This window comes from Vigna unguiculata, chromosome 3 (assembly GCF_037176805.1).
Source record: "Vigna unguiculata cultivar grain cowpea cultivar isolate G323 ecotype 2 chromosome 3, ASM3717680v1, whole genome shotgun sequence".
In the NCBI taxonomy this organism is placed as follows: Eukaryota; Viridiplantae; Streptophyta; class Magnoliopsida; order Fabales; family Fabaceae; genus Vigna; species Vigna unguiculata.
The window spans coordinates 33623701-33639552 of record NC_140794.1 but is presented as its reverse complement, the minus strand read 5'-3'; the positions used below and the strand labels follow the sequence as shown (position 1 = coordinate 33639552).

Sequence of the window (15852 nt, the reverse complement as noted above, 5' to 3'; positions counted from 1 at the left end):
GATTGTCCTGGGTAGGGGTACTTGTGGTGCAGGATAGGCAGCTTAGGGAATTTGTTACTGTGAAGACCTCTTGTCCTTGATGGGGATGTTTTGGAAAAGGATGCGGCTTCAGAGGTTCGCTGGTGGCTGCCTGGGGGAGGAGGGGCATTCTTTAGAACAAGGTACGTGATCCGTAGTGTGTTTGGCGGTCGCATACTATGGGAGGGGATGTCTATCGAGAAGTGTGCGGCCTGGGTGTTCGTTAAGGGCCGCATGTTGAAGAAGAGGTAGCCGATACAAGGTGTGTGGTATTTGGGTTCACTGAGGTTGCGTGCTCAGAGGCCGAGGCCATATACTTTGGGTACGGTTGGGACATCAGCCTTCCAGTCTTGAGGAGGGAAACGACGCGTAGACTTTAGAGGCCGAGGCCGTGTACTTTAGGTACGGTTGGGACATCAGCCTTCCAGTCTTGAGGAGAGAAACGACGCGTAGACTTTAGAGGCCGAGGCCGTGTACTTTGGGTACGGTTGGGACAGTGGCTAATGGTTCTGCTTCGATCCACTTGGAGAAGTAGTCGACCGCGACGAGAAGGAACTTGACCTGTCCTTTCCCTGCTGCAAATGGGCCGATTATGTCCATTCCCCATTTTGAGAATGGCCATGGTGAGGAGACGTGGTGTAATTCTTCCTGGTGCATGTGTGTTATTCGTCCGTGTTTTTGGCATTGAACGCATTTTTGGACGTATGTGGTGCAGTCTTCGTCCATTGTGGGCCAGTAATAACTAGCGCGTAATATCCTGGCGGCCATGGTTTTGGGTCTTGAGTGGTAGCCGCAGATGCCTTGGTGTATTTCTTGTATGATATAGTTGGCTTTTTCTCTAGTTATGCACTTGAGCAAGGGCTTGCTGAAGCCTCTTCTGAATAGTTCGCCCCCAATTAGGGTGTATCGCGCCGCTTTCCGGACCCATCCTTTTTCTTCGTTCGGCGGGGTGACTCCTGATTCTAAGTATTTGATGAAAGGTTCCATCCAGGTGTTAGAGGTAGTAATGTTTAAGCATTGGTTTTGCTGGTCAATGGAGGGTGTAGCTAGGGTGTGCTGGAGGAGTGACTTGTAACGACCTTTCTTTTTGGTACTTGCGAGCTTTGAGAGAATGTTTGCCTGGGTATTGTCGCTTCGTGGGACGTGTTGAATTTGGAAAGTGTCAAAGTGCTCGGTCAGGGATACTACGGCGAGGGTGGGATCTTTGATTTGGTAGTCGCCATTGAGGTGTCCTACGGTGAGCTTTGAGTCTATCTTGCATAGGAGTTTACGCGTGCCGACTTCTCGTGCTAAGTTGAGGCCGACGATGATGGCTTCGTACTCAGCTTGATTGTTGGATGTTTTGAAGGTGAAACATAGAGATTGTTCTATGAGGACGTTGCCGGGTCCTTCTAGCACTATTCCGGCACCGGCTCCCAGCGGGTTTGAGGAGCCGTCTACGTGCATGGTCCACCAGGTGTCATGGGGGGCTTGCTCTTGAAGGTCGTTGGCGAAGTCTGCTAGGCACTGTGCTCGGATAGGTCCATGCGGTTCGTAGTGGATAGTAAATTCTGACAGTTCGATGGCCTAAGAGGATAGCCGACCTGCTAAATCGGGTTTTTGCAGTATTTTTTGTATGGGATGGTCCGTTCTGATGATGATCGTGTGTGATTGGAAGTATGGTCGCAGACGACGTGCTGCTGTTATGATTGCAAGTGCTACCTTCTCCACCATTTGATATCGTGTTTCTGGGTCTTGGAGGATGCGGCTTGTAAAGTATATTGGATGTTGGGTGTTGTCCCTTTCTTGGACGAGCACGGAGCTGACGGCGTTTGTTGACGCGACTATGTACATTATAAGGGGGAGGGAAAGGTTTGGTTTGGTCAGGATCGGGGGGTGGTGAGAAGTTGCTTCAAAGTGTTGAAATTTCGTTCGCAGGTGTCGTCCCAGGTAAACTTTGTCGACTTTTTTAGGAGTTGGATCATTGGTTTGGTTTTGTCCGCCAGCTTCGGGAGGAAGCGCGAGATGGCGGTTAGTCTGCCCACTAGGCGCTGCACCTCTTTGATATTCGCGGGGCTTCTCATGTCGATGATGGTTTGACATTTTTCGGGGTTGGCCTCGATCCCTCACTGCGTGAGCATGAAGCCTAGAAACTTCTCGCCATCTATTCCGAATGTGCATTTTTCGGGGTTGAGTCTAATGTTGTATGTGCGCAAGGCTTTGAAGACTTGCGCTAGGTCCGCGGAGTGCTGTTACGCGTTGGGGGACTTGACGATGATGTCGTCGACATATACCTCTACCGTCTTGCCCAGAAGTGGTTGGAAAACTTTATCCATCAATCGTTGGTATGTAGCGCCAGTGTTTTTGAGACCAAAGGGCATGACTTTGTAGTAAAGGTTGGCCTCCTCGGTTATGAACGCGGTTTTGATTTTGCCTTCGTCAGCCATTGGTATTTGGTTGTAGCCGGAATAAGCGTCTAGGAAGCTCAGTATGGCATGCCCCGCGGCCCCATCGACGAGCCTGTCTATGCTGGGCAATGGGTAAGCATCCCGGGGGCAGGCCTTGTTCAGGTCCGTGTAATCTACACACATGCACCAGTTCCCATTGGGTTTCTTGACTAGCACCACGTTGGCGAGCTAGGTCGTGTATTGGGCTTCACCGACAAAGCCGGCCTGTTTTAGCTTTTCGGCCTCTGCTATAGCTGCTTGTCTCCTACTTTCTCCAAGCTTCTTTTTTTTCTGAGACAGGTTTTGCATTTGGGAAAATAGATAGCCGGTGGGCGGCTATCCTAGGGTGAACACCGAGGAGATCGCCTGCCAACTAGGCGAAGAGGTCAGCATTTTGTCTGAGCACTTGCTCGATGTGGCCTTCCTCTCCTTCGGGAAGGGAAGCTCCCACTTGGAGGAAATGGCCTTGTTGTTCGAGTGGAAGTTGCCTTGTTTCCCCCACGGGTTCGAGGCGTGCTTCGGAGTTTATTCTGGGGTCTAAGTCATCGCCGTTCAGGGTGGTGTGGGCTTGGGATTGTTCAACGTTGTGGGTTATCAGGGGTGGGAGTGGGAGTTTCAGGCTTGCCACGTAGCATTCTCTGGCTGCACGTTGGTCGCCATGTACTGTGATAATGTCGCCCTCCGGGGATGGAAACTTCATTGCAAGGTGCGGGGTGGATACTATGGCACCCAGCGCGTTGATGGATGGGCGGCCAAGGAGGATGTTGTAGGACGTGTGGGCGTCGACGACCAAGTAGCGAATGGGAATGGTTTTGGTTTGTCTTCCCTCTCCGAACGTTGTGTGAAGGTCGATGTACCCTTTGGTGGGGACTCTCTCGCCTGAGAATCCGTATATGGGCTCATTGTGAGGGGTTAATTCAGCGAGGGGTATTTGCATCTTGTTGAATGTTTTCCAATACAAGATGTCTACGGAGCTCCCTTGATCAACGAGAACCTTCTTTACTGCGAAGTTCTCGACTTCCACAGTTACGACCATGGGGTCGTCTTGGTTGGGGTCGGTTCCCTGGAAATCGGAGTCCGAGAAAGTGATGGGCGGCATTCTTCTTTGCGTTCAGTTGGATACTACGTGTATTTGCTGGACGGCTCTCAGGTGCCTCTTTCTCGATGAGGAGGACCTCCCTCCTCCTGCGAATCCCCCTGATATTGTGTTGATCGTTCCTCGTAGGGGGGCCTGTCATCTGCTCGTCACGGTTGCGGCTGCGGCGGTTCCCTTTGTTCTGCGTTCTATGCTCTGGCTGGCTCTCTCCTGGGTTCTCTGCGCTCGGTTCTTTGGTCATTACGTCGCTCGGCTCGCCTGTTATCGTTCCTGTCGTAGCAGGGTCTGGGGGGACCTGCCCCGATTTCTCTTATATAGTGCCTTAGATGTCCAGCTTGGATGAGTTCCTCTATTTTGTCTCGCAGGTTGTCGCATTCGTCGGTGGTGTGGCCATTGTTGCGGTGGTAGTGACAATACTTGCTCAAATCTGCGTTGGGCGGGTTGTGATACTTCCTGGGTGGGGGAAGGAGTTCTGCTTGTAGGACTTCATCGAGTATGCGGGACCGGGGTGCGTTGAGGGGGGCATAATTTAAGAATTTTGCTGGTCTGCGTTCTGAGGGACGGTTATGGTCCCGTGGGATGGGCTCTTTGTTGGTCCTCTTGGTTTCTGTCCACGCTGGGGCGGGTTGGGCGTTGTTCTGGTAACGTCTCATGTCTTCGACCCTTATAAACATGGCCGCTCTCTTGCAAAGTTCTTGCATACTCAGGGGGGGGCGCATGGCCAGCTCGTCGGCAAAGGGTCCCGGCCTGAGAGAGGTCATCATGTACATCAGGATGAGGTTAGGGGTGAGGTCCTTGATCTTCATGGTGATGGCCCCGAACCTATCAATGAAAACTCGTAGGGGTTCTCCTTCTTCTTGCCTAAGTTTGAGGAGGGCGATTGTGGTTAGATCATGTCGTCTGCTTGTATCAAATTGGGTGCTGAAGGTAGTGGTGAGCGTGGTGAAGGAGTCGATAGTGTAGGGGGGGAGGCTCATGAACCATTACAGAGCTGACGCCCTGAGGGCTACCGAGAACGATTTGCATAACACCGCGTCATCAGTGGAGTATAGGCTTACTTGGTTGGTATAAATGGACACAAATTTGTCTGGATCGGTGGTTCCGTCATAGGTGACTGTTGGTGCTTTCCACTTATGGGGTAAAGGTGTTTCCGTTATCCCGTCCACGAAGGGGTGGCAGCGATTTCTTCTGGAGGCGAAGGAGCTGTAGTTGCCACCCAAGGTTGGAGCGGTGGGCCTGTATTCACTCTCGTCCTCAGTAGGATGGACGTCGAGTTTTGAATAGGGAGGGGGGTCATTCCTCGACTGAGGAGGGGCCCCCATCCTCGAATGGGGGCGGTTCGGCTCCCCAGCCGCCTTATCTGTCTCAATTCTCTGCCTAAGGCAGGAGTTTTCTTCCCTTAGTGCTTCCATCTCATCTGCATTCCTCTTCTTGTATTCCGCGAACTCCTGCTGCATCCTGGCTTGAGCTTCCAGGATGCGCGATATCTCTGAGGCGGGGCCGGGGTCGCCAACTTCCACAGTCGGCACCAAGGGGGGAACATCTGTTGTTCTGCTTCGCATGGATACCATCTTGCTTTTGGGGTTCACCTTGGATTTGTGAAATACTCTTACGGCCCCACGGTGGGCGCCAATTGTTCTTATGGGACCGAGGTCTGTAGTCCACAAATCAGCCAAGGGTCTTGTACGTCTTCTCAGGGTCGGTATTCTCTTGTTGAAAGCAGGGCCAGAGGGCGGCGCAGGGGACCTGCAAAAGACACTCCGATGCCTAAGTCAGCACTGGTGATGTCAGGGTTTCAGAGAATAATTAATGCGTAATGAATGCATGGAACAGTGTGCTATTTATACTTTTTTACCTGTGGGTCCTACCTGGGATGGGCTTTCTGGCCCAATATTCCTTTTTTAGCCATTCTTGGATCCAGTGTAAAAGGGGAGAATTTACCAAGGGGTCCTTCAGATGTTGGCGGTGTCCGGTACTCGGCCACGAGATGCGTCGAGGGTGGCTTTCTTTTGTAAAGGTGCCTTTCGCGTGGTAACCGGCCATCGGGTTTTGGTGTGTAGGTCGTGTGGTTTAACAAGGGGGTGTGGAGCTAGGTGGGGGCCGTGTTCTCCATATGGAGGGGTTCTTGCGTGGTAAGCGGCTACTGTGCTCTTTGGGGCCATCTGGTTCTGTGCGAAGGCGTTTCTGCGTGGTAGGCGGCCATTGTGCTCTCTGGGGGCCGTCTACTTGGGTATGGTTGGGACACTTTCTTTTCCTATTTTCTCCTTCAGCCTACGTTGATCCTTACTGACTTGTCTTGGTGTCCTAAATTTCTACTTCTTTTGATCTCCCTCATGGCAACAGTACCCCACCTTGATATGTAACAATAAATAATTCCATGCATTGTGTTTGACGAATTTGGTTCTTATCGACAGACCAAATGCATAATAAAGCACTATGAACAAGCTTCCTTTTTAAACATGGAAGTTGGTGTGTTTCATTCACATGCTTATCCTTTTGTTCCTGTAAAATGACATCACAAAACTGTAGAAGAAAAAACATTGACGAATAAACTTTCTCTAGTTCCATTTATTTTTCTTTATTTTCCCTTCCTTCTGCAGTTTATATTTCTTCTTTTTCTACTCTTTCTTTTTCTGTTTTCTCCTTCTACCTACGTTGATCCTTACTGACTTGTCTTGGTGTCATAAATTTCTACTTCTTTTGATCTCCCTCATGCCTCAAATAAAGGGAACGTTGATGAAGATGGGGTGTTTTAAAACGAAGCCATGCCCATCCCAAAAGAAGATGACAAGAGTCCATGGGAGCAATATCACATAATACTTCTTTCACACGTTGCCATGTACTGAATTTGATGCATGCTTGATCCAGATGAAAGGTTGCTGGTAATTGGAGTTTCTCCACCAATGTTTTGGCTCACAACATTGTTTTCGCTTCCTTAACCGAATGCAACTAAACATGGATGGCCTTCGGTTAAACACTTTGTATAATAAACTTCCTTTCCTATTCCAAATCTAGATAGCCAGGCTCTGAATACCAAATGATGTGAATCCACAAGGTTCGATTCGTTTGACTGATCTATCATTGTTGGAATTTTAACAAGCAAGAAATTTGTGAAATTATTTAAAATGAGAAAATGGAAACATAAAAGAAGATGGAACGGAAATTGATAGACATCACACTTCCAAGAATGGAATATAAGCCTAAGAGTTGAAACACACAAAGGGATAAAGTACCTTTGATTAAACTCATGGATTCTTGAATCACTCAAGAACTTAGGAGAATCACTCTCACTAAGATAGATGAGATAAAACTCGTTTATTTTCTTAATAAAACTCAGCTTGCCTTCATTGATGAAAATGGTTCAACTTATATAGGAGCTTTAACCATCAGAATTACAAAAGACACATAAATTTCAGTATCATCCCGCTTCAAGCTATTAGTTAATGATCCACTCAAGCTAATGACGATGCGCTACTTAATGGTTGATTGTAACTGAAATTAAGGCTACCAAAAGTCATCCACCTTGATATGTAACAATAAATAATTCCATGCATTGTGTTTGACGAATTTGCATCTTATCGACAGACCAAATGCATAAGAAAGCACTATGAACAAGCTTCCTTTTTAAACATTGAAGTTGGTGTGTTTCATTCACATGCTTATCCTTTAGTTCCTGTCAAATGACATCACAAACTGTAAAAGAAAAAACATTGACGAATAAACTTTCTCTAGTTCCATTTCTTTTTCTTTTTTTTCCCTTCCTTCTGTAGTTTATTCTTCTTCTATTCTTTCTTTTCCTTTTTCTCCTTCAGCCTACGTTGATCCTTACTTACTTGTCTTGGTGTCATAAATTTCTACTTCTTTTGATCTCCTTCATGCCTCAAATAAAGGGAACGCTCATCAAGATGGGGTGTTTTAAAACGAAGCCATGCCCATCCTAAAAGAAGATGACAAGAGTCCACGGGAGCAATATCACATAATACTTCTTTCACACATTGTCATGTACTGAATTTGATGCATGCTTGATCTAGATGAAAGGTTGCTGGTAACTGGAGTTTCTCCACCAATCTTTGGCTCACAACATTGTTTTCGCTTCCGTAATCGAATGCAGTTAACATGCATGGCCTTCGGTTAAAAACTTTGTATAATAAACTTCCTTTCCTATTCTAAATCTAGATAGATAAGCTTTGAATACCAAATGATGTAAATCCACAGGGTTCGATTCGTTTGACTAATCTATCATTGTTGGAATGCTAAAAAACAAGAAATTTGAGAAATTATTTAAAATGAGAAAATGGAAACATAAAAGAAGATGGAACGGAAATTGATAGACATCACACTTCCAAGAATGGAAGATAAGCCTAAGAGTTGAAACACACAAAGGGATAACGGACCTTGGATTAAACTCATGGATTCTTGAATCACCCAAGAACTTAGGAGAATCACTCTCACTAAGATAGATGAGATAAAACTCGTTTATTTTCTGAATAAAACTCAGCTTGCCTTCATTGATGAAAATGGTTCATCTTATATAGGAGCTTTAATCATCAGAATTACAAAAGACACATAAATTTCAATATCATCCCGCTTCAAGCTATTAGTTAATGATCCACTCAAGCTAATGACGATGCGCTACTTAATGGTTGATTGTAACTGAAATTAAGGCTACCAAAAGTCATCCACCTTGATATGTAACAATATATAATTCCATGCATTGTGTTTGACGAATTTGCTTCTTATCGACAGACCAAATGCATAAGAAAGCACTATGAACAAGCTTCCTTTTTAAACATGGAAGTTGGTGTGTTTCATTCACATGCTTATCCTTTAGTTCCTGTAAAATGACATCACAAACTGTAGAAGAAAAAACATTGACGAATAAACTTTCTCTAGTTCCATTTCTTTGTCTTTATTTTCCCTTCCTTCTGCAGTTTATATTACTTCTTGTTCTATTCTTTCTTTTCCTTTTTCTCCTTCAGCCTACGTTGATCCGTACTGACTTGTCTTGGTATCATAAATGTCCACTTCTTTTGATCTCCCTCATGCCTCAAATAAAGGGAACGTTCATGAAGATGGGGTCTTTTAAAACGAAGCCATGGCCATCCCAAAAGAAGATGACAAGAGTCCATGGGAGCAATATCACATAATACTTCTTTCACACGTTGCCATGTACTGAATTTGATGCATGCTTGATCCAGATGAAAGGTTTTTCGTAACTGGAGTTTCTCCACCAATCTTTTGGCTCACAACATTGTTTTCGCTTCTATAATCGAATGCAACTAAACATGGATGGCCTTCGGTTAAACACTTTCTATATTAAACTTCCTTTCCTATTCCAAATCTAGATAGCCAGGCTCTGAATACCAAATGATGTAAATCCACAAGGTTTGATTCGTTTGACTGATCTACCATTGTTGGAATGCTAACAAGCAAGAAATTTGAGAATTATTTAAAACGAGAAAATGGAAACATAAAAGAAGATGGAACGGAAATTGATAGACATCACACTTCCAAGAATGGAAGATAAGCCTAAGAGTTGAAACACACAAAGGGATAAAGGACCTTTGATTAAACTCATGGATTCTTGAATCACTCAAGAACTTAGGAGAATCACTCTCACTAAGATAGATGAGATAAAACTCGTTTATTTTCTGAATAAAACTCAGCTTGCCTTCATTGATGAAAATGGTTTAACTTATATAGGAGCTTTAATCATCAGAATTACAAAAGACACATAAATTTCAATATCATCCCGCTTCAAGCTATTAGTTAATTATCCACTCAAGCTAATGACGATGCGCTACTTAATGGTTGATTGTAACTGAAATTAAGGCTACCAAAAGTCATCCACCTTGATATGTAACAGTAAATAATTCCAAGCATTGTGTTTGACGAATTTGCTTCTTATCGACGGACAAAATGCATAATAAAGCACTATGAACAAGCTTCCTTTTTAAACATGGAAGTTGGTGTGTTTCATTCACATGCTTATCCTTTAGTTCCTGTAAAATGACATCACAAACTGTAGAAGAAAAAACATTGACGAATAAACTTTCTCTAGTTCCATTTCTTTGTCTTTATTTTCCCTTCCTTCTGCAGTTTATATTACTTCTTGTTCTATTCTTTCTTTTCCTTTTTCTCCTTCAGCCTACGTTGATCCATACTGACTTGTCTTGGTGTCATAAATGTCCACTTCTTTTGATCTCCCTCATGCCTCAAATAAAGGGAACGTTCATGAAGATGGGGTCTTTTAAAATGAAGCCATGCCCATCCCAAAAGAAGATGACAAGAGTCCATGGGAGCAATATCACATAATACTTCTTTCACACGTTGCCATGTACTGAATTTGATGCATGCTTGATCCAGATGAAAGGTTTTTCGTAACTGGAGTTTCTCCACCAATCTTTTGGCTCACAACATTGTTTTCGCTTCTGTAATCGAATGCAACTAAACATGGATGGCCTTCGGTTAAACACTTTGTATATTAAACTTCCTTTCCTATTCCAAATCTAGATAGCCAGGCTCTGAATACCAAATGATGTGAATCCACAGGGTTCGATTCGTTTGACTGATCTACCATTGTTGGAATGCTAACAAGCAAGAAATTTGAGAAATTATTTAAAACGAGAAAATGGAAACATAAAAGAAGATGGAACGGAAATTGATAGACATCACACTTCCAAGAATGGAAGATAAGCCTAAGAGTTGAAACACACAAAGGGATAAAGGACCTTTGATTAAACTCATGGATTCTTGAATCACTCAAGAACTTAGGAGAATCACTCTCACTAAGATAGATGAGATAAAACTCGTTTATTTTCTGAATAAAACTCAGCTTGCCTTCATTGATGAAAATGGTTCAACTTATATAGGAGCTTTAATCATCAGAATTACAAAAGACACATAAATTTCAATATCATCCCGCTTCAAGCTATTAGTTAATGATCCACTCAAGCTAATGACGATGCGCTACTTAATGGTTGATTGTAACTGAAATTAAGGCTACCAAAAGTCATCCACCTTGATATGTAACAGTAAATAATTCCAAGCATTGTGTTTGACGAATTTGCTTCTTATCAACGGACAAAATGCATAATAAAGCACTATGAACAAGCTTCCTTTTTAAACATGGAAGTTGGTATGTTTCATTCACATGCTTATCCTTTAGTTCCTGTAAAATGACATCACAAACTGTAGAAGAAAAAACATTGACGAATAAACTTTCTCTAGTTCCATTTCTTTGTCTTTATTTTCCCTTCCTTCTGCAGTTTATATTACTTCTTGTTCTATTCTTTCTTTTCCTTTTTCTCTTTCAGCCTACGTTGATTCGTATTGACTTGTCTTGGTGTCATAAATGTCCACTTCTTTTGATCTCCCTCATGCCTCAAATAAAGGGAACGTTCATCAAGATGGGTTGTTTTAAAACGAAGCCATGCCCATCCTAAAAGAAGATGACAAGAGTCCATGGGAGCAATATCACATCATACTTCTTTCACACGTTGCCATGTACTGAATTTGATGCATGCTTGATCCAGATGAAAGGTTGCTGGTAACTGGAGTTTCTCCACCAATCTTTGGCTCACAACATTGTTTTCGCTTCCGTAATCGAATGCAACTAAACATGGATGGCCTTCGGTTAAACACTTTGTATAATAAACTTCCTTTCCTATTCCAAATCTAGATAGTCAGGCTCTGAATACCAAATGATGTGAATCCACAGGGTTCGATTCGTTTGACTGATCTACCACTGTTGGAATGCTAACAAGCAAGAAATTTGAGAAATTATTTAAAACGAGGAAATGGAAACATAAAAGAAGATTGAACGGAAATTGATAGACTTCACACTTCCAAGAATGGAAGATAAGCCTAAGAGTTGAAACACACAAAGGGATAAAGTACCTTTGATTAAACTCATGGATTCTTGAATCACTCAAGAACTTAGGAGAATCACTCTCACTAAGATAGATGAGATAAAACTCGTTTATTTTCTTAATAAAACTCAGCTTGCCTTCATTGATGAAAATGGTTCAACTTATATAGGAGCTTTAACCATCAGAATTACAAAAGACACATAAATTTCAATATCATCCCGCTTAAAGCTATTAATTAATGATCCACTCAAGCTAATGACGATGCGCTACTTAATGGTTTATTGTAACTGAAATTAAGGCTACCAAAAGTCATCCACCTTGATACGTAACAATAAATAATTCCATGCATTGTGTTTGACGAATTTGCTTCTTATCGACGGACCAAATGAATAATAAAGCACAATGAACAAGCTTCATTTTTAAACATGGAAGTTGGTGTGTTTCATTCACATGCTTATCCTTTAGTTCCTGTAAAATGACATCACAAACTGTAGAAGAAAAAACATTGACGAATAAACTTTCTCTAGTTCCATTTCTTTTTCTTTATTTTCCCTTCCTTCTGCAGTTTATATTACTTCTTGTTCTATTCTTTCTTTTCCTTTTCTCTTTCAGCCTACGTTGATCCTTACTGACTTGTACTGGTGTCATAAATGTCCACTTCTTTTGATCTCCCTCATGCCTCAAATAAAGGGAACGTTCATCAAGATGGGTTGTTTTAAAACGAAGCCATGCCCATCCTAAAAGAAGATGACAAGAGTCCATGGGAGCAATATCACATCATACTTCTTTCACACGTTGCCATGTACTGAATTTGATGCATGCTTGATCCAGATGAAAGGTTTTTCGTAACTGGAGTTTCTCCACCAATCTTTTGGCTCACAACATTGTTTTAGCTTCTATAATCGAATGCAACTAAACATGGATGGCCTTCGGTTAAACACTTTGTATATTAAACTTCCTTTCCTATTCCAAATCTAGATAGCCAGGCTCTGAATACCAAATGATGTAAATCCACAAGGTTTGATTCGTTTGACTGATCTACCACTGTTGGAATGCTAACAAGCAAGAAATTTGAGAAATTATTTAAAACGAGGAAATGGAAACATAAAAGAAGATTGAACGGAAATTGATAGACTTCACACTTCCAAGAATGGAAGATAAGCCTAAGAGTTGAAACACACAAAGGGATAAAGTACCTTTGATTAAACTCATGGATTCTTGAATCACTCAAGAACTTAGGAGAATCACTCTCACTAAGATAGATGAGATAAAACTCGTTTATTTTCTTAATAAAACTCAGCTTGCCTTCATTGATGAAAATGGTTCAACTTATATAGGAGCTTTAACCATCAGAATTACAAAAGACACATAAATTTCAATATCATCCCGCTTAAAGCTATTAATTAATGATCCACTCAAGCTAATGACGATGCGCTACTTAATGGTGTATTGTAACTGAAATTAAGGCTACCAAAAGTCATCCACCTTGATAGGTAACAATAAATAATTCCATGCATTGTGTTTGACGAATTTGCTTCTTATCGACGGACCAAATGAATAATAAAGCACTATGAACAAGCTTCCTTTTTAAACATGGATGTTGGTGTGTTTCATTCACATGCTTATCCTTTAGTTCCTGTAAAATGACATCACAAACTGTAGAAGAAAAAACATTGACGAATAAACTTTCTCTAGTTCCATTTCTTTTTCTTTATTTTCCCTTCCTTCTGCAGTTTATATTACTTCTTGTTCTATTCTTTCTTTTCCTTTTTCTCTTTCAGCCTATGTTGATCCTTACTGACTTGTCCTGGTGTCATAAATGTCCACTTCTTTTGATCTCCCTCATGCCTCAAATAAAGGGAACGTTCATCAAGATGAGTTGTTTTAAAACGAAGCCATGCCCATCCTAAAAGAAGATGACAAGAGTCCATGGGAGCAATATCACATAATACATCTTTCACACGTTGCCATGTACTGTATTTGATGCATGCTTGATCCAGATGAAAGGTTGCTGGTAACTGGAGTTTCTCCACCAATCTTTGGCTCACAACATTGTTTTCGTTTCCGTAATCGAATGCAACTAAACATGGATGGCCTTCGATTAAACACTTTGTATAATAAACTTCCTTTCCGATTCCAAATCTAGATAGCCAGCCTCTGAATACCAAATGATGTGAATCCACACGGTTCGATTTGTTTGACTGATCTACCATTGTTGGAATGCTAACAAGCAAGAAATTTGAGAAATTATTTAAAACGAGAAAATGGAAACATAAAAGAAGATGGAGCGAAAATTGATAGACTTCACACTTCCAAGAATGGAAGATAACCCTAAGAGTTGAAACACACAAAGGGATAAAGGACCTTTGATTAAACTCATGGATTCTTGAATCACTCAAGAACTTAGGAGAATCACTCTCACTAAGATAGATGAGATAAAACTCGTTTATTTTCAGAATAAAATTCAGCTTGCCTTCATTGATGAAAATGGTTCAACTTATATAGGAGCTTTAACCATCAGAATTACAAAAGACACATAAATTTCAATATCATCCCGCTTAAAGCTATTAATTAATGATCCACTCAAGCTAATGACGATGCGCTACTTAATGGTTTATTGTAACTGAATTTAAGGCTACCAAAAGTCATCCATCTTGATACGTAACAATAAATAATTCCATGCATTGTGTTTGACGAATTTGCTTCTTATCGACGGACCAAATGAATAATAAAGCACAATGAACAAGCTTCCTTTTTAAACATGGAAGTTGGTGTGTTTCATTCACATGCTTATCCTTTAGTTCCTGTAAAATGACATCACAAACTGTAGAAGAAAAAACATTGACGAATAAACTTTCTCTAGTTCCATTTCTTTTTCTTTATTTTCCCTTCCTTCTGCAGTTTATATTACTTCTTGTTCTATTCTTTCTTTTCCTTTTCTCTTTCAGCCTACGTTGATCCTTACTGACTTGTACTGGTGTCATAAATGTCCACTTCTTTTGATCTCCCTCATGCCTCAAATAAAGGGAACGTTCATCAAGATGGGTTGTTTTAAAACGAAGCCATGCCCATCCTAAAAGAAGATGACAAGAGTCCATGGGAGCAATATCACATCATACTTCTTTCACACGTTGCCATGTACTGAATTTGATGCATGCTTGATCCAGATGAAAGGTTTTTCGTAACTGGAGTTTCTCCACCAATCTTTTGGCTCACAACATTGTTTTAGCTTCTATAATCGAATGCAACTAAACATGGATGGCCTTCGGTTAAACACTTTGTATATTAAACTTCCTTTCCTATTCCAAATCTAGATAGCCAGGCTCTGAATACCAAATGATGTAAATCCACAAGGTTTGATTCGTTTGACTGATCTACCACTGTTGGAATGCTAACAAGCAAGAAATTTGAGAAATTATTTAAAACGAGGAAATGGAAACATAAAAGAAGATTGAACGGAAATTGATAGACTTCACACTTCCAAGAATGGAAGATAAGCCTAAGAGTTGAAACACACAAAGGGATAAAGTACCTTTGATTAAACTCATGGATTCTTGAATCACTCAAGAACTTAGGAGAATCACTCTCACTAAGATAGATGAGATAAAACTCGTTTATTTTCTTAATAAAACTCAGCTTGCCTTCATTGATGAAAATGGTTCAACTTATATAGGAGCTTTAACCATCAGAATTACAAAAGACACATAAATTTCAATATCATCCCGCTTAAAGCTATTAATTAATGATCCACTCAAGCTAATGACGATGCGCTACTTAATGGTGTATTGTAACTGAAATTAAGGCTACCAAAAGTCATCCACCTTGATAGGTAACAATAAATAATTCCATGCATTGTGTTTGACGAATTTGCTTCTTATCGACGGACCAAATGAATAATAAAGCACTATGAACAAGCTTCCTTTTTAAACATGGATGTTGGTGTGTTTCATTCACATGCTTATCCTTTAGTTCCTGTAAAATGACATCACAAACTGTAGAAGAAAAAACATTGACGAATAAACTTTCTTTAGTTCCATTTCTTTTTCTTTATTTTCCCTTCCTTCTGCAGTTTATATTACTTCTTGTTCTATTCTTTCTTTTCCTTTTTCTCTTTCAGCCTATGTTGATCCTTACTGACTTGTCCTGGTGTCATAAATGTCCACTTCTTTTGATCTCCCTCATGCCTCAAATAAAGGGAACGTTCATCAAGATGAGTTGTTTTAAAACGAAGCCATGCCCATCCTAAAAGAAGATGACAAGAGTCCATGGGAGCAATATCACATAATACATCTTTCACACGTTGCCATGTACTGTATTTGATGCATGCTTGATCCAGATGAAAGGTTGCTGGTAACTGGAGTTTCTCCACCAATCTTTGGCTCACAACATTGTTTTCGTTTCCGTAATCGAATGCAACTAAACATGGATGGCCTTCGATTAA

General features: G+C 41.5%; 2 protein-coding genes across 2 annotated transcripts; both read right to left on the bottom strand.

The window, feature by feature from the left end:
- Positions 1–474: 474 nt before the first annotated feature.
- LOC146887756 (uncharacterized) lies at positions 475–2178 on the bottom strand. Its single transcript, XM_085670369.1, has 2 exons — positions 1720–2178; positions 475–1584 (listed from the first exon to the last, which is right to left on the bottom strand). The coding sequence occupies exons 1-2, from the start codon at positions 2176–2178 to the stop codon at positions 475–477; spliced, it is 1569 nt and encodes a 522-aa protein (XP_085526495.1).
- Positions 2179–3728: 1550 nt separating this feature from the next.
- Positions 3729–4517, bottom strand: LOC146887755 (uncharacterized). Its single transcript, XM_085670368.1, has one exon. It carries the CDS (start codon positions 4515–4517, stop codon positions 3729–3731), a length of 789 nt encoding a protein of 262 aa, XP_085526494.1.
- Between the last annotated feature and the right edge of the window lie 11335 nt (positions 4518–15852).